General features: G+C 36.4%; 1 protein-coding gene across 2 annotated transcripts in view; it reads right to left on the reverse strand.

Annotated features, from left to right (window-relative positions):
* LOC106996755 (uncharacterized) overlaps nt 1-24975 on the reverse strand; it is a 102920-nt gene that overhangs the window by 51415 nt on the left and 26530 nt on the right. For both annotated transcript variants that reach the window (XM_077993985.1, XM_077993986.1), the window contains exons 2-4: nt 17598-17709; nt 10725-10845; nt 6421-6527 (exon numbers count right to left, since the gene is read on the reverse strand). In XM_077993985.1, the coding sequence (XP_077850111.1) occupies nt 6421-6527; nt 10725-10830 (213 nt within the window). In that variant the 5' untranslated portion in view covers nt 10831-10845; nt 17598-17709. The remainder of the gene's footprint in view (nt 1-6420; nt 6528-10724; nt 10846-17597; nt 17710-24975) is intronic.

Genomic DNA, 24975 nt, shown 5'->3' on the forward strand with positions numbered 1-24975 from the left:
ACTTGTAAGTGGGAGCTGAATGGTGACAGCACATGGACACAGGGAGAGGAACAACACACACTGGGGCCTGTTGGAGGTTGTGGGAGAGGCTAGGGGGAGAAAGAACATTCAGAAAAATAGCTAATGCATGCAGGGCTTAATACCTAGGTGGTGGGTTGACAGATGTAGCAAACCACCATGGCACATGTTTACCTGTATAACAAACCCACACATCCTGCACATGTATCCCAGAACTTAAAATTTAAAAGAATGTCTTTTGAGGTTAGTTTCATGATTAAAAAAAAAGATAGAAATCCTTCAGATGAAGACTACAATAACTGAATGGAAGAATTCAATAGAAAGTTTCAACAGCAAACACAATCAAGAAGAATGAACCAGTGAGCTGGGAGATAGAACAGTTAGGAGAGCAAAAAGACAAAAGAATGAGAAAGAATGAAGAAAGCCTACCATAATTTTGAGACAGCATCAAGAGACCAAACCTTCACATAATATAAGTTGCAGAAGGAGAACAAAGGGAAAAATGGCCAGAAAGCATATTTAAAGAATATTTGGCTGAAAACTACCCTAATATAGAGATAGACGTCAATACCCAGATACAGGAAGCGCAGAGGTCTCCAATTAAATTCAACCCCAAAAGTAATATACCAAGGTACATAATAATCCAACTAATAAAAATCAAAGAAAAAGGTAAGATACACATCACACACAAAAGACTGACCATCAGCAAATTTCTCAGCAGAAACCCTGCAGATCAGGAGAGAGTTAAGTGATATGTTCAAAGTACTGAAGAAAAAAAAAATCTGCCAACCAAAAATATCCTATCTACCCAAGCTGTTTTCAGAAATGAGGGAGAAATACAAACTTTTCCAGATAAACAAAAGCTAAGGGAATGCATCACCACTATACCTGCCTTACAGTAATTGCTAAAGGGAGTTATTTAAGTTGAAACCAAAAGCTGCTCATTAATAACATGAAACATATGAATGCATAAAACTTAATTGTATGAGTAGATGCATATTCAGAATATTCTAGGACTGTTATAATGGTGTCTAATGCAATTTTATTCCCAGGAGAATGGTTAAAATACAAAACTGTTAGAGACAACAACAGCTAAAATAAATTTTCAAGGTATATAAATTGCAAAATGATGTAAATTCTAACATAAAAACCTAAAAGTGGGGAGTGGTAAAAGTGTGTATGTTTGTTAGACACAATCCAAGTTAAATTATTATTAGCTTGAAATAGGCCATTATAAGTATATGTTATTCTACATAACCCTTATGGTAACCACACAGCAAAAATATTTAGTAAAAGCGCTAAACAAAATAGAAAGGATTCAAAGCATATCACTACAGAAAACCCCAGCAAACCACAAAGTAAGACAGCAAGAGACAGGAAAGCAAAGTATCTACAAAACAACTGGAAAACAACTAACAACATGGCTATCCTAAGTCCTTACCTATCAATAATTACCTGGAATGTAAATACATTATATTTCCCAATAAAAATACACAGAATGACTAAATGAGGAAAAACAAAACAAAGCAAAGCCCTACCTAATTCCAAACTACACTACAAAACTATAGTAATTAAAACAGCATGGTATTGGCAAAAAATAGGCACACTGACCAATGGAACAGAATAGAGAATGGAAGAGCAATGAATTCATACATATACAGTCAAGTGATTTATGACAAAGAAGTCAAGAATATGCAATGGGAAAATGACAGTCTCTTAAATAAATAGTGTTGAAAAAACTGAATTTCCACATGTAGAAGAAAAAAATTGTACTCGAATCTCATGCTATAAAGAACGATAACTCAAAATGGGTTAAAGACTTAAATGTAAGACCACAAACTGTAAAACTACTAGAAGAAAACAGGGGAAAACTACATGACTTGGGTCTGGGCAATGATTCTTTCGATTTGGCCTCAAAAGCACAGACAACAAAAGCAAAACTAGACAAATGGGATTACATCAAACTAAAAGGCATCTGTATAGCAAAGGAAACAGTTACCAGTGTGCCTTATGGATTGGGAGAATATACTTACAAGCCATACATTCAATAAGAGGTTAATATCCAAAACATATAAGGACAAACAACCCAATAGAAAGAAAAAAAAATCCAATTAAAAAATTGGAAGTCCACTTCCACAAAGAGTATGTGAGTACACAAATAAAAGTTGCATGTAAAATGTTTTTTGATCATCTGTTTTCTTTATGATTCAAACCCAACTGTTGTGTAAAATGGTATTGTATTAGTCCATTCTCATGCTGCTATAAAGAACTGCCTGAGACTGGGTAATTTATAAAGTAAAGAGGTTTAATTGACTCACACTTCTGCATAGCTGGGGAGTCCTCAGGAAACCTACAATCATGGTAGAAGGGGAAGCAAACATGCCCTTCTTCACGTGATGGCAGGAGAAAGAAGTGCTGAGCAAAGGGGGAAGCCCCTTATAAAAAACCATCAGATCTTGTAAGAACTCACTCATTATCATGAGAACAGCACAGGAAAAAATGCCCCCATAATTCAATTATCTCCACCTGGTCCCACCCTTGACATATGGGGATTATTACAATTCAAGGTGAGATTGGGTGGGGACACAGAGCCAAACCATATCAGGTATATTAGGTCACGTCTAGATGTCAAATAATGTTGCTTTCAAGGAATTTATAACTTGAGAAGTGAAGTCATAAACCAGAGAAGTTTAATTAATTATACAAGGCAATATGTGGTAGGTAGTAAATGGTTTGGAATCTCAATGGATTAATTCAGAAAAGTAGAGATTACTGATCATTTGCTTATTGTAGAGTTGTAAGAAGGTTTGACCCTATATATAAGATTTAGTGCTACTACATAGCTTTAAGCTACGGATTCAAATTTCAAGAATTTTTATTTACTGCTTTAAACTATAGAAATCCTATACTATCAACAGGTGATAGTAGGAATACCAGTCACCTAATCTGAAATGTAAAGCATAGGTTACACTGGACATTCACTATAGTACCACATATTTTTCACCATATTTTTGTTTTTTTTTTTTTTTAGACGGAGTCTCCCTCTACCACCCAGGCTGGAGTGCAGTGGTGCAATCTCGGCTCACTGCAAGCTCCGCCTCCCGGTTTCACATCATTCTCCTGCCTCAGTCTCCTGAGTAGCTGGGATTACAGGTGCCCACCAGCACGCCCAGCTAATTTTTTGTATTTTTAGTAGAGACTGGGTTTTACCATGTTAGCCAGATTGGTCTTGATCTCCTGACCTTGTGATCCACCCACCTCCGCCTCCCTAAGTGCTGGGATTACAGGCGAGAGCCACCGCGCCCGGCCTTCACCACCATTTTTAAAGGTAAAAACTAAACATAATAACATTTCATGGAATCAATTATTTTTAATAAAACATCACTGATAATGTAATCATTGCTTAAGGTTCCTGTTAATATCTTTCTCAACAATCTTTTACTATTACTTCAAGGAACAATGTTAGTTTCTATCAGTATCGGTTTCTATCATACTATACATAAATATTAAGAGCCATCTATTAGTTAGAAATTATCTTTATCTTTCTAATTTGTTTCACCCTGAATTCAATTATAAACTAAATAGCCATGTCATTTCCAGCAAACCCACTGTCAAAAACCCTTAAAGGTTTGCTGGTCTGCTAGCTTTGAGTACTTCAATGTACCCAAAAGTAAAAACTCTGATAACTATTTTGTGGACTATTTCAGAAATAAACTAACACATGTTTAAATTCGACTTCCCTTTTTCTTTTCTCTGTATTAGTAGTCAAAGTAATAATGGTTAACATTTATTGGAGACATGCTGTATATCATCAATATTATCGCATTTAGTCCTCATAATAACACTGAGTTTGGTGCTGCTATCACGTCTCCTGTGTTACAGATAAGGAAATGCAAATATTGAGAGGCTAAATAACCCGCTTAGGGGCACACAGCTCATAAGTTGAAGATCCAGGATTTATAACCTAGCCAGCCTAACTCTAGAGTCGAAGCGTTTGTTGTGGTAGTTTCTTCTTAGTTCAGTTGAAAACGGGGTCCTCGTCATATGACCCTGAAATATTAGGCTCACAGACATTTGACGGGTGAGAAAAATGGAATTTATTGGGCGCAAAGGAAAAAAGGGGGAAATAGGGACTCTCAGCAGAGCGAGTCTCTTGATACTATATGCTTCCTGCCTCTCAGATTGAATCCCAGGTACTACCCAGGAAGAGGAGGGGGTAGGCTCCAACCCCTGCAAACAGGGCTAACTTCCTGAGGCTCCACGCCAGGGTGCACTCCTCCCAGTGCGCAGGCGGGTCAGAGGCTCTCCGCGGTCCCCTTTATACTTGGCTGTCTCACTTTCACCACTACATGATATCAGACCGGACTGAAAATATTAACTTGAGAGAGATTGCTCTTCTCCAGAAATAAAGTGTTTTGCTTTATAAGGCTAACAGCACTTCTCTGCTACTTTACTCCATAGACTAATCTACAAACATAAGATAACAGCATTTGGATATCATAGTGCCATTCCTAGTAATATCCTAGCATCAGTTTGGCCAACAGAAAAGATGAATACTAATTTGTTAGATTTTCAGCCCTCCTATTTTCCGCCTCACTTCCCTGCAATCCAATATAATTAATATTAATGAAGGGGAAGGCTAAGAGTTGTACATGCAGAAAAGAATGAAAGGTTAGTTGGGAAGGAAGAGAAAGGTAAGTAGCCATTGGAGTGTGTATTTGGGACAGAGTTTATTTGTGTATTTATTTTTAACTTTGGATAGAGGAAGAAGAGAGACACAGAAGGATATCTATAAGAGCAGAGAATTCTAGAATCTTTCAGTCTATGATATATTACAGGATATAAGGAATCATATAGCTCACCTCAACTATTTTATTTTGATAGACTTCATTAGACATTTAGCTTGCTCTGTTACACACACACACACACACACTGAACTAGTGCTGGTATTTCTTCTGAAGGTTTCTTCAAGCAGAACATGGACATCTTCGTCTCCACTTAACTTCTGTTATTTTTTTTTCCCTCCCACTTAACTTCTGTAGTTAAGCATGGAGTTAGTTCTACAGCAATGTTTTGTGAAACAACCTATACTTCTTAAATAAGAAAAACATACTAAAACTTTATTCAAGTTTTGGAGTGATCCCTTCAATCTAATTTCCCAACAAGCACTGTAACTTATATTTTTTCTTCTTCACAAACTGTCTGCAATATTTGATAACTCTCTTAAGAGCACACACTACTTGTCTAAAAGTAATAACTTTTTCATTTTCACTAGAAGAGAAATTAAGTGAAAAGTGACTAATGAGAGAAGATCACCTAGAGACATAAAGATTACTATAAATGCTAGAAAATATTATACTTTTGTTCAAATTACTCCTTCGATAGCCATGTTGTGTTCAATAATTTTTCTTTAGCTTCGATCCCTGGCCAAAACATTCTTTTTAAGCCCCTTGCATATTTATTTTCATCTGTCCTTGACAATTTTGATTCTCCAGTTTTGTTTCCCCTCTCCATATTCTCTCAGACTATCAGGCCTCTCCTACAATCTCTGTTGTCTTTATTTACCCCCAAATCTATATCTGATTATCTAAATGACTTTCAGATTACCTTCAGTTTCCTTGCATTCATCTTCGTCTTCCGCCCTCTGCATTAATGCTAAAATATGCCATCTGTACTTATATACCCTGGACTCTGAGCACAGTGCAGAAAACCACCAAACAAACCAAACTATGGTCATCTTTAGTACACAATTTCAAATCTCAGATGGCTCCTCTGTACCAATAGTTAATGTTTTTATTTGTCCTTGGTCAATTACCTCTTCCATTCCTATCAGTGATTATTCAAGATCCCAATCAATCTCTTTTCTTAAGTTCTTTGATCAATTCCCACAATCATCTTTCTCAGAAGAAATCCTTGATTCCAACCCTTTTGATACTATTGGAGCCTTCAGATATGATCCATATTGACTTCCAGGCTCCACATACAGAAATCTGTCTATGTATAAACCCAAGGTTTTTTCCTTCTCTCTAGTAGCTGAGGATTTAATCCCTCATGCTTTAAACAATCCCCAAATCTTTGCTCTCCTGATTCCTCCTGATTCCAAGATTCCTTGCTCTTAGTTGTCTTACCTTACCTCTTACCTCTGTATTTTCAACTTCCCTCTCTCTATCTTAATTTGCTCTAACCTCTGAGTCCATAAATACGCTCAAGTCTTCCCCATTATAAACAAACTTCCCTTTAATGCAATATCTCCTTCTAAGAAACATCTCATCTTTCTCCTTCCTTTCTTATCCAGCTTCTCAAAAGATTAGTTTCTATTTCTATTTTTTCATCTGTGTAATTATTCCTCACACATAGGCATAAGGATTCTTCCCCATTACAACTCTGGAAAAAATCACTTACCAAGATACCGGTGACTTTCTTATCACCAAGTAATAGGCAGACACTATTATTTCTCCTTCTGGACTTTTCTGCTGCAATTAAAACTGATAATTGTTCTGTCCAGCTTTCTAGAAACAAACAGAAACACATAAAACTTTAATACTTAGTAGGCTTCATTGACACTTTATTTTCCAGCTTAAATTTTCTTATAACTTCTAGCCAATCCCATTCTGTCTTCTTATTGAGCTTTCCTCTTCTGACCATCTAAAACTACTTCCAAAGACCATGTTGTTGGGCTACTGATCTCAGTCCATACACTTTTACTGGGACGCCTCAGCTCACTCATTATTTTAAATACTGACTATATATATATACACAATGTCTGAATTGATATTTCTGATTAGAAATCTCCTTTGAGTTTTGGCCTTGTATATACCAGTGCCTGCCAGATAACTCCATTTGGATGACCTAAATAAAGGCTTCTTTAAAATTAAAATGTCTCAACTTCAGCCTATCGTCTTCCTCTCTAAACCTACTTTTCTAGAGTCTTTTTTACAAGTTAGGGCTCTCCCATCTACTTTGTTACCTACAGTATATTTATTTTTACTTACCACCTGAATTTTAAGTTTTCCAATTCAATAAATATCCTGCTGACTTGACCACAAAATGCATTTATCAGATCTATCTAGTCTTATTCTTTCTTACTAGAACTTTCCGAATTCTGGATAGACAGTATCTTTAAAATGGATTATTACAACAGCATCCTAATTAGTTTCAAGCTAACCCCCTCAAATTCATTCTCCACATGTCTATAGCTGCTTATAATACTTCTATGTCTCCTCTTTGTTCATAAGAAGAAGACCAACATCCCAAACATGACATCCCAGACCCCGGAATCTGGCTTCTCCCCATCAATCTAGTAACTCACTACCATTTTTGATCCTCCACTTTATGCTTTAGCAATATCAGTGAAATGCCCTACATATCATCTGTTTTAAGCCCGTCTATCTTTAAGTCCCTCAGCCTTTATTCCTGATCTCAAATGCCTACCTACCTGTATCTGACCAATTTCTGCTCATTAATTAAGAAATTTCCCCCAGAAAGATTGCCCTCTTCAATTCCCCATCATTCTGAATCCAGCTTAAAGCCCTTTCATAACCACTCACTCACTGTATTTTGTTTGCTGTGCCTATCTTCTCACTGGACCATGCCTTTTTTGAGAGCAAGGACCATAGCTTTCATCACTGAGCATGATGCATGATAGACTCTCAAAATATATACATTTTTAAAAAATGAATGAGTAAATGAGTTCTGCAAAGAACAATTTTGATGTACCAAAGTTAACCTAAAAACTTCTCTATGAATATCCTTCTCTAAACCCAGCTACTACTATGCATTTTTGAGACAGATATCATTATTTGACTTTCTCTTACTAATGATCATCAAAGTTAATTTTAATAAATTAATGTTGATCTTTTATGAGTTCTTCTAGGAAAGCCCCTTTTCATAACATCCGGCAATATAAAATCAATGATCAAATTCTCTTTTAAGTGAAAGAATGTCTGACAAGAATACACAAGTAATCTAAACATTTATTACTAGCCCATTGTAGCTTCTTTCTGCATGTAACTTCTTACCCAAGATAGAACTTCTAATTCTTATTTTTCATTTAAAATTTTCTCTGCCTAGTGGTTTGATGACATATGGATGATTATATAGAGAATAAAGGGAGGAAAAAAATCAGAAACATTGAAAACAAGTTATAAGTAATATCTTTGAGGAGTTTATATATTAGATGCAAAGTAGAAGGATGCACTGATACAAGAGCTAATGTGGGGAAAAACTGAACCATTCATTTCAGTGACAAAACTTTGGGTATTTCTCATTCTGTAAAACAAAGGTCCATCAGCCAAAAAGTTTCTTTATGAAGCAAATAATGGTTGATAGGAACAGAGTCAGACTTTAAAGACAAATTATGTTTGGAAGCAGCCTAAGAGTCCATAAACAGATGAATGGATAAAGAAAATGTGGTACATATATACAATGGAGTACTATTCAGTCATAAAAAAGAATGAGATCCAGTCATTTGCAACAACATGGATGGAACTAGAGATCATTATGTTATGTGAAAGAAGTCAGGCACAGAAAGAGAAACATGACATGTTCTCAATTATGTTGGGGAGCTAAAAATCAAAACAGTTGAACTCATGGATATAAAATAGAAGGATGGTTACCAGAAGCTGGAAAGTGTAGTGGGCAAGGTTTGGGGAGGGAGGTGGGGATGGTTAATGGGTACAAAAATATCATTAGAAAGAATGAATAAGCCATACTATTTGATAGCACAATAGGGTGACTATAGTGAATAATAACCTAACTGTACATTTAAAAATAACTTAAAGAGTATAATTGAATTGTTTGTAACTCAAAGGATACATGCTTGAGGGGATGGATACCCCATTTTCTGTGATGTGCTTCACATTGCATGCCTGTATCAAAATATCCCGTGTACCCCATAAATATATACACCTTACTATGTTACCACAAAAATTAAAAAGAAAAATAAAGGTAGAATATTACATATGAAAACAAGATAAATTATGTACGTTGTTTGAGTGATATTGTTAACAGATTAAAAAATCAACAAAGGCTGGGCGTGGTGGCTCATGCCTATAATCCCAGCACTTTGGGAGGCTGAGGCGGGAGGACAAAGAGGTCAGGAGTTCGAGACCAGCCTGGCCAACACAGTGAAATCCCATCTCTACTAAAAATACAAAAATTAGCTGGGCATGGTGGCGGGTGCCTGTAATCCCAGCTACTTGAGAGGCTAAGGCAGGAGAATAGCTTGAACCCGGGAGGTGGGGGTTACAGTGAGCCGAGATCGTGCCACTCCAGCCTGGGCAACAGAACTAGCCTCCTTCTCAAGAAAGAAAAAAAAAAAAAAATCAACAAAAATCTATTACCTAAATTTAGTAGCTGACGTGAGTCTATCTAAACTTTCAATTCCAGTTTCACGCATTGCAAGACTGTCTCTAGTATCAATGGCAGCAGCACCATTCATTACCAACAGACTTATAATATTTTAAATAATTAAAATGTTGCATTGCATAAAAAATAGAAATTACCTTTTGTATAACATATCTCCAAAAATGAGCTCTTAGATTACATTTTATTTATTGCTTTAAAATGGAAAAACATCTGAAAGTTAATCCATACATGTCAAAAGTTATAACATAAAAATTAAAAGAATGAATTAAATATTATCAGAGCTTTAATAATAAAAAAAAACCCAACTATAATTATTTGTCAGGATCCAGCCAGTTTCTATGCATTTTATGATACTATTTTTGTGAACATAATAGAATCTAAGAAGTGAGTTTGATGTAAGGAGTATTTTAAGACTCAGGATAATTGTTGCCAATGTAACCAGGTAACGTCTAAAACATTCTGGATCCTTATTCCAAGAGGGAAGAGCTGTAGGGTATTAGGGCATTTTAGAAACTCTCAGTGGCATTTAGAAACTCTCAGAAGGAAGTAGGATGGTGACTTTTAGGTTTTAATGTTTCCAAAGGCTTTCAGAATGTCATGTGATAAGAGCTCAAACATTTTTGCAGCAGCCAGCTTTCCAGCAGCTTGCTTCTGCTTTTTAATGTTGACGTACATGAGACCTTAGTTGTTAAATGCCTCTCAATATTTACCAACCACAAACTTGCTTTCTATATTTTTCCTTCCAAGTGAATCCCAATATCTTTAGGATGCCTATTTAACTTCTCTGCTCCTTTGTCTTCTTTGATTAAGAGTCATTAATGAGCATTTGGCTTTTAATATGAAAAACGAGGTAAACAGAATTACCAGGAGAGGTCCTAATGGTACAATCAAGTCAGAGTAATGGACAGAGTTTCCTGGTGGATTTTTAAAGGCATATAAGCAAATAACAGTTTACTCGAGGGATAAATTTAACATTTTCTAAAAGTTTACTCTGAATATTGGTTATGTTTAAAAGTTTACACTTTCTTTCCTGCATTTTTGCCAGTTAAAAAACAAATATGCCTTTGTTTAATCTTAATATGATTAGGATAAAACAATATTAAATAATTTTTAAAACATGATAGTTTAAGAAACACAAATGCAGGAGTTATACTTTCATGATCATTATTATAAGCTGGAGCAAATCATTGTACCATGACCTGATTTTAGTAGTTTTTAACATGACAAAATTTAGTCTTTTACTGAATCATTTTGTAGAATTAAAATCTCTCTGAAAAACACTGTCATGCCTTTAGATTGGACAGCAGAAAATAAAATGTGTCTCAACAAGTACTCCTGACCTTTTAAGGCTTCAGGAAGTACGTGGAGGTAAGCACTTTCCTGAGGTGTCATCGTCTCTGAGGACAGAAAAGGGATCCAGCTGCCAAGTGACGTTCTAATTCTCATGGTTGGGCCTGTTGTCTGGAAAAAGAGTCATGCTTCATTTAGTAATTCCAGTGTTTCTTCCTCTTCCTGTAAAGAAGGGTGTGGGAGCAGGGAATATTCATTCACAAAAAATGGAATAGAAATATGTATCCCGTGGGAAGGAGCCATTTATAGGACTGTCTAAAAATATGTATTTGGGCAGGTCAGATGATATTTTGCAATATTACTGTCATGACCATTCAGTTTGTACACTGGCTTTGAATATGTGTTCATTTCTGAAACAGGAGTCATTTTGAAGTACTAGGAAAATGGGGTTGCCAAAGAGATAAACTGTTATATGGCTAATTTCTTTGTATCTGGTTCAAACCAGTTCCCCCAAGCAGAACTTATGGATATCTGAGAAATTAAAAAAGTAATAGTCTATTTAGGATTCCTTACCAATGACATTATCCTTATAATACAGTATTACAAGTTATAGTCTTTTTAAATTTAGTACATACTTTTATGACTTATTAAATAGGTCATAAAAGTAACTGGACAAAGGAAAACGAAGATATTGCAGGAGAAATCCAGGGCACAGAGCTCATTCAGCACAGCTGACTAGAAAACTGATCATTCTTGGACTTTGATTGCTGATTTGGGGCATGGAGAGGTTTTCATCACCATTATAGGGGCTGTCTGAGAATGGGCACAGGTTGGAGTGTAAGAAACAGACTGTACACAAAAGCCTTGGTTTCCACATCCCTACTCCTTGTCACACATCCACTGGGTGACCTTGATTTTAGCCTCTTTAAACCTCAGTTTCCAAAGCAGGAGTGAGAACTGAATAATTCATCAGGTTTTTTTTTCTGGCTCTAGATTCTAATTTCATGTTTTATTATCTTTGGCTCTCCCTCAGTTGTGAAGGAAGACTGAATTTTGCTTGTGTTCTAGATGAAAGATTTTCATGTTCATTCAAGTCAATATTTCAACTGAAAATTAACTACAGTTTTATTTTTCAAAAGTGATCACTTGACTTTCTGGCTTGCATATATTTTTATCCGGATGACATGTGATGTGTCATGCTCCATCCTTTAGAGAGAAGCAACATCTAGCTTAAGGGTCAAAATGGAGAGGGCTGAGGTTGCACTCTTTCTGAGATGATGGTCACTGTCTGCATGGGCGGCTGTTTTTTTTTTTTTTTCCTGGGGGTGGACTCAGGTCATCCCAACTCTTTACCACGTCATTTCTTTAGCCTCCACAAGACCATCTCTCTATATATGCAGATATATATAGGTGCTTTTCTTTATTGAAGCATTGGTGTAATTTAAGATGATAACCAAACAAAAAAGGAGAAAAATTAGGGCTTTATGTTAAGTAGTATATTTACAGTTTCCAAACAGAAATCACAATAAGAATTGAGTTACTTACAAGGAGTCCAATCCCGGGCATCTCCCCAGATACTTTCTAACCATATCTTCCTCCCCACTCCCCATAATGAAATCAATGGTAGTCTCTTCTAAGTGCTTCATATTCTAAAGCTTTTCTTGGCTAATCTTCATCATTTTTTTTTTCAGCAAACTTTAGCCCTACCTATGTCTTGATTATAGTCTCCTTCCACAGTGCGTTTTCCCAAATATGAGTCATTCCTTCTGGATTCTTGAAGAGGAAAAATTTTATTCATATAATGAATAAATATTAACAAACTTCTGGAATGACCCTTTTTTAGAATGGAGAGGAAAGATAAATAACATCATCTCCAAGTTAATGTCTTTATCTTTATTCTACATCAGAAAAGTGAAGATCATGTTCGGTTACCCTTAGGGAACATTCCAAGTCACGCAGCACCAAAGTATGTTAGCAGCAGTGAGTTAGTATGGGTCTGCAGCAACCTCAGTTCTTGCCTCCTCGGAAGAAAGAATTCAATCAAGGGGCATAAGACACAGAGAGACTGAGGCAAGTTTTAGAGCAGTTGTTAAAGTTTATTTAAAAGCTTTTGAACAGGAATGAAAGGAGATAAAGTACACTTGGAAGAGAGCCAAGTAAGTCACTTGAGAGATGAAGTGTCCGGTGTGACCTTGACTTGGGGTCTTATACGTTGGCATTCCACATGCATAGTGGCCTGCCAGCGCTTGGGAGGGGCTGCATGTGCATTGTGTTTACTGGAGTTGTACGCATGATCACTTCAGGCGTTCTTCCCTTACCAGTCAAATGTTCCTATGAGGTCATGTAGTGGTTAAACTCTATGATTTTGCTTCTTAGTGCATGTGCTTGAGCTCACTTGCCCAACTCTTGAGATCTTATCAAGAAGCTGCTGATCACCAGTATCAGGGGTTTCTATCTATTAGGAGACTGTCTTTTCCTGGCACTGGCTGTAACCAATTACTATTTTAGAGACACAGTTAACAACCACCTGACCATCACCTGATGGTTGCCTGACATTCTTGGTTGGTATTGGAGAGGGTGGTTCTCCTGCCCTGCTCATGTCTGACTACCTACTGTAACATTCAAGCGAAGAGATACTATCCTGTCTTTTCCCATTATCCCATTCATTTGGAAGTTTCTGTCCTATGCGGAAGAAGGAGGGGATGCTACATGAAAGTAGGTCAAAGAAAGAAGAACTCAGTAAAATCCAGCTTTAGCAATAAAATGCAGGAGCCAACTAAACCATCATATAAGCAGAGCCAAGTTTTGACTGCAATGTCAACCACAGACAGTAACTTTGCTGGAATGTCTAAGGGTTTCCAGTCGTCTGGTGGTGAGAGAGTCAAGTTAGGCCTAAATTTTGCCAGCTCTGATTTCTGTATTTTGAATGCGTTTCTTGGAAGTAGAATCTAATTATCTTATTTCCATGGACTATCTTCTATCAAATCACTGAAGTAACCTCTAGTTACATTTCAGTTCTAACATTTAATATATCTGGCATCTTGGTAGCCAAAAAATTGCTTTACCATATGTATTAGTCAGTTTTCACACTGCTATAAAGAACTGCCCGAGATTGGGTAATTTATAAAGGAAAGAGGTTTAACTGACTCACAGTTCAGCATGGCCTCAGAGGCCTCAGGAAACTTACAATCATGGCAGAAGGTGAAGGGGAAGCTAGGCACTTCTTCACAAGGTGGCAGGAAGGTGCCAAGGAAAGGGGAAAAGAGCCCCTTATAATGCTATCAGATCTCGTGAGAACTCACTCTCATGAGAACAGCATGGGGAAAACTGTCCCTATGATTCAGTTATTTCCACCTGGTCTCTCCCTTGATGCATGGGGATGATGAAGATTATAATTCAAAATGAGATTTGGGTGGGGACACAAAGCCTAACCTTATCACCATGTATACATATGTTTATTTATGAGGTTTATTAAGTGTTGTTTGGGTTTGAGAATACTATTCTCTGCAAACACCGACAAATTCTGTATCAATTTAGAAATAAATAGAAGGGGCCGGGCGCGGTTGCTGATGCCTGCAATTCCAGCACTTGGGAGGCCGAGGCGGGTGGATCACTTGGGGCCAGGAGTTCAAGACCAGCCTGACCAACATGGTGAAACCCTGTCTCTACTAAATATAAAAAAATTAGCCAGGCATGGTGGTGCACCTTTACTTGCAGCTATTCGGGAGGTTGAGTTGGGAGAATAGCTTGAACTCAGGAGGTAGAGGTTAGAGTGAGCTGAGATTGTGCTGCTGCCACTGCATTCCAGCCTGGGCGATGGAGTGAGATCCTGTCTCAAAAAAAAAAAAAAAAAAGAAAGAAAGAAAAGAAAAGAAAACGAAAAGAAAAAAAGAAAGAAATAGAAGGGCTAACTATAGATAAAATTGTAGCATTGATTTATATCTGATATAGTTAGATTAGAAAATCACTCTTGTACCCGAGACCACAACAGTTTTCTTCACATATGCAGGCACTGGAACTTACATATGTAGATAGTTGGGTTTGCAAAGCAGGCATATTCTTCATTAGTTGCCCCACCTCCGACGACACACAGAGCTCAAGAGGAAAGGCCACTTATGGTCAATAAGCATGAGCATATTGATGGTGGCCATTAGAAAAAAAAAGTGTAAATCAATGTAAGTCAGTCTCCCACTATTACACCAATCATATAAATCACTCTTCCTACTAAAGAAAACATCAAGTGAGAAGCAAGCAAAAGGTTAATGGTTTCTTTGCAAAATTATCATTTGAGTCTAAGTTCCTGTTTAATGAACTAAGTAGAAGACAGAAAGGGGGAAAGGATGGTTTCACTTACAATGGTAAGAAGGTCAATAACTTTCAGCAGATAAACTTGAATTTATACCATGAACTGAATGTTAACTTTTTTTAAATTAATGATTATAAAATCTGCATCCTACCTAATAATTGTAATAGCACTGTTCTTTGTTTCTTTCCTCAGACTTTGTGGTAGATTCATTTCTTTATTTATCAACAGATACTAGGGATACAGTGTTACCTTTGAGGAAAGCAAGATATTTCAGGAAAGAAACAAGTGAGCAAAGAGCTTCAATATACTGTGGACAGTGCTGCAACAGAGGAGAAGGATGAGAAGGCTCCAGAGGTGGTGATACTTAAAAAGAAACTTGAGGCCGGGCACAGTGGCTCACCCCTGTAATTCCAGCACTTTAGGTGGCCGAGGTGGGCGGATCACCTGAGGTCAGGAGTTAGAGATCAACCTAGCCAACAATGTGAAATCCCCACTAAAATACAAAAATTAGGCAGATGTGGTGGCAGGCGCTTGTAATCCCAGCTACTTAGGGGGCTGAGGCACAAGAATCGCTTGAACCCGGGAGACGGAGGTTGCAGTGAGCCGAAATGGCACCTTTGCACTCTAGCCAGGGAGGCAAGGGTGAAACTCCGGTCCCCATCCCCCAAAAAACTTGAAAGATGAATAGCTATTAAAGGAGCAGGCAAAGAGAGGGGAAAGCATTCGAAGCAGAGAGAGCAACATGCCTAAAGTTGACAAGTGATACTGCTTCAGGAAGCTTCAGGGAACAAGAGTGGTTTGCCTGGAAATTAAGGGACATGGGAAAGTTGGATTTCTTCATCTGCCACTTCCCTCCTAGGACAGCACTTAATACTTTGATGCAAATTACTCCTTAAACCGTCTTTCCCCTTCTAGATCAAGACAATAAAACAAATATTTTTCTTCTTGGCTTTCTTATTCTTTCGTGGCTTTCTACTACTTTCACAAAGAGGAACGTACATTCTAAGACTGTGATTGGTTTATTTGTAGCCTTTTCCTTAATGTCTGTTGGTGAGAGGTTGGTTCTTATACATTTATATTTTCTTGTGTTTAAAGAGTAAGCACAATTTTTCCATATGTATATTTTAAATTATTTACTATTGGGCCAATCCTTGGGCATATTTGCAAAAATTCTTTCTTACAACTTTTACTTGCCCAGCTACACTTTAAATTCCGTGAAATCAAAAGAGAAGTTGTCTCATTAGGAAAACACAGGTAATGATTGGACTACACTTGAGAATTCAGAATATATAAGGAAAACAGTACAAAATGTGATCATGGAAAATTAAGCGAGTGTCACCTGAGTAAGAGCCTTGAACTCTTCATAAGGAAGTCATTTGAAGGAACTAACATAATCACATTTGTGTCTTAAAAACACCTGTGGGGGATGGACTTTAAGAGGAAACATTGAAAACATGGAGACTAATTATTAAATCCTACAATATTTATGGGAATAAGTTACTAATTTTTAAGTAAAATGGGGTTAATGGGAGGAAACAAAGAGAAAGAGGAGTGGGTTTAAGAGTTGTTTAAGAGTTGTTTGGAGGTCAGTTTCACAGGATGATGTTCAAAAGATGGAGTGAATGAGGGCAGTGAAGTATAGAGATCTTTGCTGAGGTTAGAAACACAGCAGGAAAAGGAGTTGGGGCAATGAGCAAGAAAAAACACTGAATTTAATTTAATTTCAGACATTTTTAGCATTAGGCTCTACAGGACAATCAGATCACAATTCATTTGGAATATTTTCAAGGCTTATATAAAAGATATATTAGGAGTGATGTAATTATTCAAAAACTGACAAAAATTACCTCAGAAGTGGAACTGCTGTGTCAAGTGTATTTGGTGTGCAAATGTTCTCTTCTTTTGTTTTTGTTTTCAAGGAGTGTGATTATAAGTCAGTTATTTATGTGGTTTTCTTTAATCTTACTAATATGTTACCTTTACATTGGGGCAACTAAGAATAGACTAAAGGGCAATTAGAGAAATGCTTCTGCAATCAAAAGTAGGATTTCAAAAGGCTAGAGGTGGAATATAAAACAAAAAAATTCTTAGCAGAAAGATAGACTATTTCAGTCAAATCTCCTTCACTTCCCTTTCATTTGCTTACTCAGTGCCAGGATATATTTTTATTCTGTCAAATCTCATGTAATGTTTCAAACAAAACATTGTGTTCTGACACTTCAACATACATTCTACAATAAGATAAATTTTTCATAGTTAAGATCTCTGTTTTGCAGACTCCAAAATAAGAAGAATTTAAATAATAGAAGAGAAATGCATTATTAAATATATAAATCCAGAAAATGGCCAATCTCTTAAGATTTTATGAATAGTCTACTTTCACGGACTATTATCAAGAATTATCTAAGAATTACTCAAAATTAAACTGCAATTATCTACATGACTGAAGACAAAGTCTTAAAATGCTGTATTTTTCTTCAGGGCATTAAAAATTACCAACTGTATGTTCTCTGCATCTCTCTTGATTCATATAGGCAATGTCATCAACTGCTATAGGTAAGCTATTCCCATGCATTAAATATTGCATTTCCCAAAGTAATAAAATTGTATGTCACACCTTTTTCTTCCAGGTTAGGCAGATTTCATTCTTCGGATGACACTCCCAGGAGACCTCTCTTTTGGCAGTGCAAGAGAAGGATGAATTGAAGTTTATCTAAATGCCCAATAGTCTAAGAAATGGAAAATAAACAGATAAAGGCTATTACAATGTAGAATTCTATCAAAGCTATGAATTCCTAGTTAATAACTTTAAAGTTTCCTGAAGAAACTTTTGCCCTGAAAGAATAGATAGACCTCTATTCCCTATAACAGCATATAGGCTTTTTTTTGGGGCGGGGGTTGGGGATAGGATCTCACTCTCATCACCCAGGCTGGAGTGCAGCGGCACCTTCAAAGTTCACTTCAGGGCCGGGCGCGGTGGCTCAAGCCTGTAATCCCAGCACTTTGGGAGGCCGAGACGGGCGGATCACGAGGTCAGGAGATCGAGACCATCCTGGGTAACACAGTGAAACCCCGTCTCTACTAAAAATACAAAAACTTAGCCGGGCGAGGTGGCAGGCGCCTGTAGTCCCAGCTACTCGGGAGGCTGAGGCAGGAGAATGGCGTGAACCCGGGAGGCGGAGCTTGCAGTGAGCAGAGATCACGCCACTGCACTCTAGCCTGGGTGACAGAGCGAGACTCCGTCTCAAAAAAAAAAAAAAAAAAAAAAAAAAAAAAAAAAAAAAAAAAAAAAAAAGTTCACTTCAGCCTCGACCTCCAGGGCTCAGGTGATTCTCCCACCTCAGCCTCCCAAGTAGCTGGGACTACAGGTGCATGCCACCATGCTCAGTTACTTTTGTTATTGTGGTTGTTGTTAGAGATGGGATTTTACCATTCTGCCCAGGCTGGTCTCAAACTCCTGGGCTCAAGCTGTCCGCCAGCATCTGCTTCCCAAAGTGCTAGGATTACACGTGTGAGCCACTTGCCTGGTGGAGACCCAATTTACATAAATATGCTGTGTGTTGAAAACGAGCAAACAACCCGTTTTAAATGAGTATTAAATCATAGGTTCAATATAAAGTAGTGATTTGGGTGTCTCAAAACAATAATTTGCTAAGTAAGTTAATTTTGTGTTAAAATGTATATTATTTCATTAGGCATATAGAGTGATAAGTTTATTTAACTAGGCTTTAATAAAAATAACAATATACCTAAATTTTTTAGGTAATAACTTTTTAGGTAACAATAGATTTTTTTAGGTCATAATACCAAAAAAAAAAAAAATCAAATGGAATAAAGGAAATTAAATAAGAATTGTCTTGCTTCCACCCTGCCACCCAGTCCTCATCTTTTATAGCTTCCCCAACTTTCTCTTCCCCAACCCACCAAGAAGAAACTACTGTTATCAGTTATGAGTGTTTTGTGTATTCTATTCAAAAAATCCTTTAGATATACAAGTTATGTTATCTATCTATCTATCTATCTATCTATCTATCTATCTATCTATAATCTTTTTAACACAAATATCCTATTCTACAGTCTAATTTTATTTGCACTTAATATACTTTAGTATCATTTCATATTAATGAATAAAGAACTACATTTTGCTTTTTATATTGTAGGCTTGGTGTTCCTCCACCATATGGATGAGCCACAATTTTATTTCATTGGATAGATTTAAAGGGTATAAGTGCAGTTTTGATACACGGATATATTGTGAAGTCTGGGCTTTTAGTGCAACCATTACCCAAATAGTGTTCGTTGCACCCATTAGGTAATTTCTTATCTCTCATTACCTCCATATCTTCCCACCTATCCGAGTGTCCAGTGTCTATTTTTGCACTATCTGTGTCCAAGTATACACATTATTTAGCTTCCACTTTTAAGTGAGAACATGCAGTATTTGACTTTCTGTTTCTGAGTTATTTAACCTAAGATGAAAATAAGCCATAATTTTAGAAATGGCTTTTTCTTAAATATTATACAAGTTTGGTTAGAAACTATGCTGGCTCTTAAAGGCTCAAGAGAAAAAACTCCACCTGCTATCAACTCAATCTCAATTCCATTGCATTTCTCGGAAGAATTTCATAAACAAAGGAAGAGTTCCCCCCAAAATGTAGGGGTCTCAGATACTTTGCTCAGCCTCAGGGAGCTTTAAAATCTTGAGAAAATAGGCTCCCAAAATACTTAGATCCTTGACATGCTAAAATAAAAAAGTCAGTAAAATTATTGATGGATATTTCTTCCATCTTAACAATCAGTACTTTCAAAATGTTTTATGTTGAACATATATTAATTCAATACTTGGTCTTTATAAACTTCATAATAAAATAAAGGACTTTAAGAAGATTGTAAAGTCAGGGAAAATTTTTGGTCAGAGGAAGTTCCTGCATTTGACCACTCACACGAGTCATAGATACCATCTGTAGGCCTCTGCCTGTTGCTTAATAAAATGGGATTCTTGAGTCAGCAAGTACATTCCTGAGATAGTCTATGGGAATTTCTTGTGTCCTTCTCAGATTCTTATTTTAAGGCCATCAGCAGGAATTATTTACCATAATGGAACTTAGGGAGAGAATTCATCTCAAAAAATTTACTCAGTTCCAAGCTTGTAATGTTGTAAATCCACAAAGTCAACACCTACTAACACAGCTCACAAAGCAATGTAAATAACAGAGTGTAGAGCCCCCACTCTTCTTAGCCATTTCATTCTCAGAAGCTCCACAAGCTGACATCCAAAGATTCAGGCTTCTCCAAGACGTCTTGGTTTAAGACATAGCCCACTCCTCAAATTTAATAAAATTTAAATTGTTTAAATTTTTAAAGTTTTTATTTAAAAAAAATTTTGACCTCTTCACTACCCCCAAATTTAGATTCTCTGTGGGACTTTGTGTTTCTCAGACAATGCTTTTCTATTTTTTTCCCTCTTTACTCATGCACTTTATCATTTAACAGCATTGTACTGAAAATATGACTAGAACTTGATAGTGTAGAACTACATTTTGAAGGGTTACAAATGAAGGAAAATAATTTAGTGTGTCTGCAAGCATACTTTTTTGGTAGAAAAAAAAATACCTAATCAAATTCAGTGTAGCTAGTACCTGAAGTGTGTCACCTTCCCAATAATACAGCCTTCCTTGTACTCCATGTTGACCCAGGATATCATAAAAGTTTCAGCCTGTGTTTCCTTCCCTTAGATGTCATTGCATGTTGACTCTACTCGAATGCTTCTCTGTCTTACAGAAAGGCCTACTGAATTCAAAGTCAGAGATGAAGACCCTTTCCCAAAGCTAGATCCTGCCTCCAGTACTTTCTGTCCACAGATCTGCTGTGTATAGGAAGTTCTCCTAATGTCCTGTACTTCTGAATTATCTGCAGTACTGCTTCACTCACTGGGCTAAACTTCCTGATATCAATCCACATATTACATTTATGGGGGCTTGCTATGCCCATTAGGTACTATGCATTGGGCCCACCAATGGGATAGTCATCAGAGGCAGCTCTGTAGCAAAATGAGTTTGCCTAGGTCCTTCCCCACTTTAAAGATAAGTCTTTGGCTGGAACTTAGTTACCCTTTTCTTAACAGCTTGCATTGTTCCAGTTGTAGCATATTTCATTCCTGAATCTACCTGAGTTACCAAAATAATATTTGAGGAAATCCTTCATAACAACTAAGTCTTCCTTTTCTAGCCAGGTACTCATAACCTCAGCTGGCAGTATTACAGTTGATAAAGCCATGTTCTCAAGAAAGATATTCTTGATTCCCCCAAGACAGGACTGACTGCCTATACTCTTTCTGTCATAATACCTTCTATTTACACCAATAAGCACTTTTCATATTATATTGTAATTGACTGTCAAAAATTGTGCACTGTTCACCATTATCATAGTCCAGTGTCAAACACATTGCCTGGCATGAAAAAGTGCTCTGTAAATATCTGCCAAATAAGTAAAGAATGAAAGTTGGAGCCTAAGGAGAAAGAACGATCATAGAGCAAGCAGAGAGCAACAGAGATGCAACATAATCGCCACTGATAATTTCTCCAAAAGGGTGTTTGTTTTAGAAGTTAATCTGGCAGATAACCATGAGGAAACCTTGTATAAACTTGTCCATATATGGCAATATAATAAGTGGTAATGAGTGAAATGGATTCTGAACTAAAGAACAGGGTAATTTTTGAGAGAAAAATGTGTTATGAAGAACAGTTGGGGAAGGAATATAAATGCATTTTATCACAGATTGTTTCATAGGCACTAACATGCAAGATGGCAAAATGATGTTAAAAGAATAGATAATCCTATGTGCTCTGTGTGCGTTTCTTTTTAAAGTAATGGCTTTAATGAAAACAACTATGATACAATGTTAGCTGGAAACCAATGATGTAAAAATGCATACATGATACAACAGCACAACTGCAAAAAAAAACATGTGGGGTGAAAAAGAAAAGAAAAGTCTCAAAAGAGCAACAGAATATGTGTTTGTTGAAAGAGTTATGGGTGAAGTATTATACTTTTTTAGTATTTTCCAAAATCTTATTTAATAAATGTATATTACTGTAATCATTTACAGTTTCTATTCTTTTTTAACATAGATTAATTTATTGAACATAAAAATGTAGTTCCCATAGCAACTGGACAGGTTGCAAATCTGTTTCCTTGAGTAAATATAACATTAACCATTAACTCTTTCAAAACAATATGGCAGTGGAACTCATCCTGAAATAGTTGTTAGTGCCAAAACCAATCGTATCACCATGCCTTTAAGATGAGCACTATTTTCAAAGAAAAATATTTTAATATTTTAAGATACACGAAGACAGAGGTTGGCATTTTTCACTTCTCTATAACCAGTGTCTCCAAGAAGTAAGAGTACCCAAACATGTTGAATAATGATCCTTATCTATCCTTTTCCATCTACAAATGCACAATCATGTGTGCATATGTATAAACACATAACACAGACACACATATATCAAGGGTCATATATGAGTCCAGAGCTAGTTCTGAAAAAGGGAAAAGTACATGAATGAGGTTTAATTGGGCAAATAAACTATACAATCTCTATAAGCAGACTCTGTATAGGGGTCAAATAGAAGATTAAACAATATATCTGTGAACATATTTATGTGCATATGTATGAAATGTACACATACATGTACACTTGCATTCAAGGATCTAAGTATATCATAAAATATATCAGATTAATTATTTCTTTACTTTTATTTTTTAAATAGTAGGGAAACTGAGATACTTGGTACTAGCACAACTTTTACAGTTTAAATTATATCCATCTTACTTTTAATAATAGGATTACAGAAGTTTTAAAATCAAATTATAAGCATTTGTATAAATAAAATAGCTATTGTCTCTGGTCATAATATCGTAACTAAAGTCACAGAGAATATGACTTTAGGCAAATGTCAATTGAAAGATGGTTCAACTTACATTAACAGAATACTGACCACCAGAAAAATGAGTAGAACATCAATTACTAGAACATCCCTCCTTTTAATTCATTTTTAAATTGTAAATATTCATTATGACCATCCTGTGCAAAAAAATATATCTTGAATTATAATAGCTTCTGTAATGTATCCTCTGGCTTCAATAATTAAGTTTCAAACTTGCAGAAATTAATTGGGTTTGATAAGAGAACTTCATAGAATATAAAATTTTCAAATACAGATGAAATAATGTAATGAGGTTAAAATTTACTTTAAGACTTAATTAGAAAATACATATATATCAGAATATCATAAGAAACCCATAGAAAAATTAGAATTTTGACCAGGTGTGGTGACTTACGCCTGTAATCCCAGCACTTTGGGAGGCTGAGGAGGGCGGATCATGAGGTCAGAAGATCAAGATCATCCTGGCCAACATGGTGAAACTCTGTCTCTATTAAAAATACAAAAAAGTTAGCTGGGGTGGTGGCACATCCCTGTATTCCCAGCTACTTGGGAGGCTGAGGCAGGAGAATTGCTTGAACCTGGGAGGTGGAGGTTGCAGTGAGCTGAGAACACGCAACTGCATTCCAGCCTGGGTGACAGAGTGAGACTCTGTCTCAAAAAAAAAAAAGAAAGAAAATTTAGAATTTTGCTCTTCATGTAGCTGGTAAATATGATATGAATTTTATTAAATCACTTGTAAAACATTTAGACAATTGACTAACAAATAACAAGTTAATATTTACATTTTAGTCTTTTCACATCATAGAATTTTGTTTCTTTTTTTTTTTTTTTTGAGACGGAGTCTCGCTCTGTCGCCCAGGCTGGAGTGCAGTGGCCAGATCTCAGCTCACTGCAAGCTCCGCCTCCCGGGTTCACGCCATTCTCCTGCCTCAGCCTCCCGAGTAGCTGGGACTACAGGCGCCCGCCACCATGCCTGGCTAGTTTTTTGTATTTTTTAGTAGAGACGGGGTTTCACCATGTTAGCCAGGATGGTCTCGATCTCCTGACCTCTTGATCTGCCCGTCTCAGCCTCCCAAAGTGCTGGGATTACAGGCTTGAACCACCACGCCCAGACAGAATTTTGTTTCTTACTCATGTCACACTCTCATTCTGGTGTTAATCATCCCTAGGTAAGTGACTTTCCAACATGTGGTGATTAAAGGACCTAGGGTTCTTCCCTTTTGTCACTTCATCTCATAAGGTCTTGGAGTTCCTCCACATATATTTGACAAATGGGGAGAAAAGAGCATAGGGAAGGCACATCTACATCCTTTGTAAATACATTTGCCCAGAAGTGATACAGTGTATACCATTGCCACTCACAATCCACAAGCAACAACTAATCACATAACCCATTGTGCTGCAAGAGTAGTATAGAATCCCTAGCTAGGAAGCCACTTCCCAGCACAAACTCACTACTACAGAAGGAAAATACAAATTTTGGTGGATATATCATCATATCTACCTCCCTAGTGATGATAATAACAATCTTTTATTAATATTTGCTTACTTTAAGAAAGATATTATATTATTTGATGTGCTTAATATATATAATTCAGCAACTCTATGGGCTAAGAAATGTTCTTGTAACTATATTATACATGAGGAAATAGGCACAGGAGCTGTTTCAGAATATTTTTTATGAAAGGACTTTCTTATGGTAGAAATTGATTCTTACTCTAAATTTTCATTAGAAATGATAATTTTCACTTACGTACAATATCACAAGGCAGTGTGTATGTAAATATAGATCACAGAATAAATAATTTATTTTAAAAAGTAATGTTGGATGTATCATGAAACAATAATTAATTTTCCTTTTTATAGTCAATCCCGCTTTTTTCATATATAAATTTGTTGATTCGTAAATGTTTTCAAATACTGCTTGTAACACAAACACTAAAAATTCAATTGCTATATCGTATGTTTCTATCATGTGAAGAGATAATTACCAAACCGAGTAAAAAGTCCATTTTATTTATACACCAATTCTTGTAATTTGAATAA

Source organism: Macaca mulatta, chromosome 2 (assembly GCF_049350105.2).
Source record: "Macaca mulatta isolate MMU2019108-1 chromosome 2, T2T-MMU8v2.0, whole genome shotgun sequence".
NCBI lineage: Eukaryota > Metazoa > Chordata > Mammalia > Primates > Cercopithecidae > Macaca > Macaca mulatta.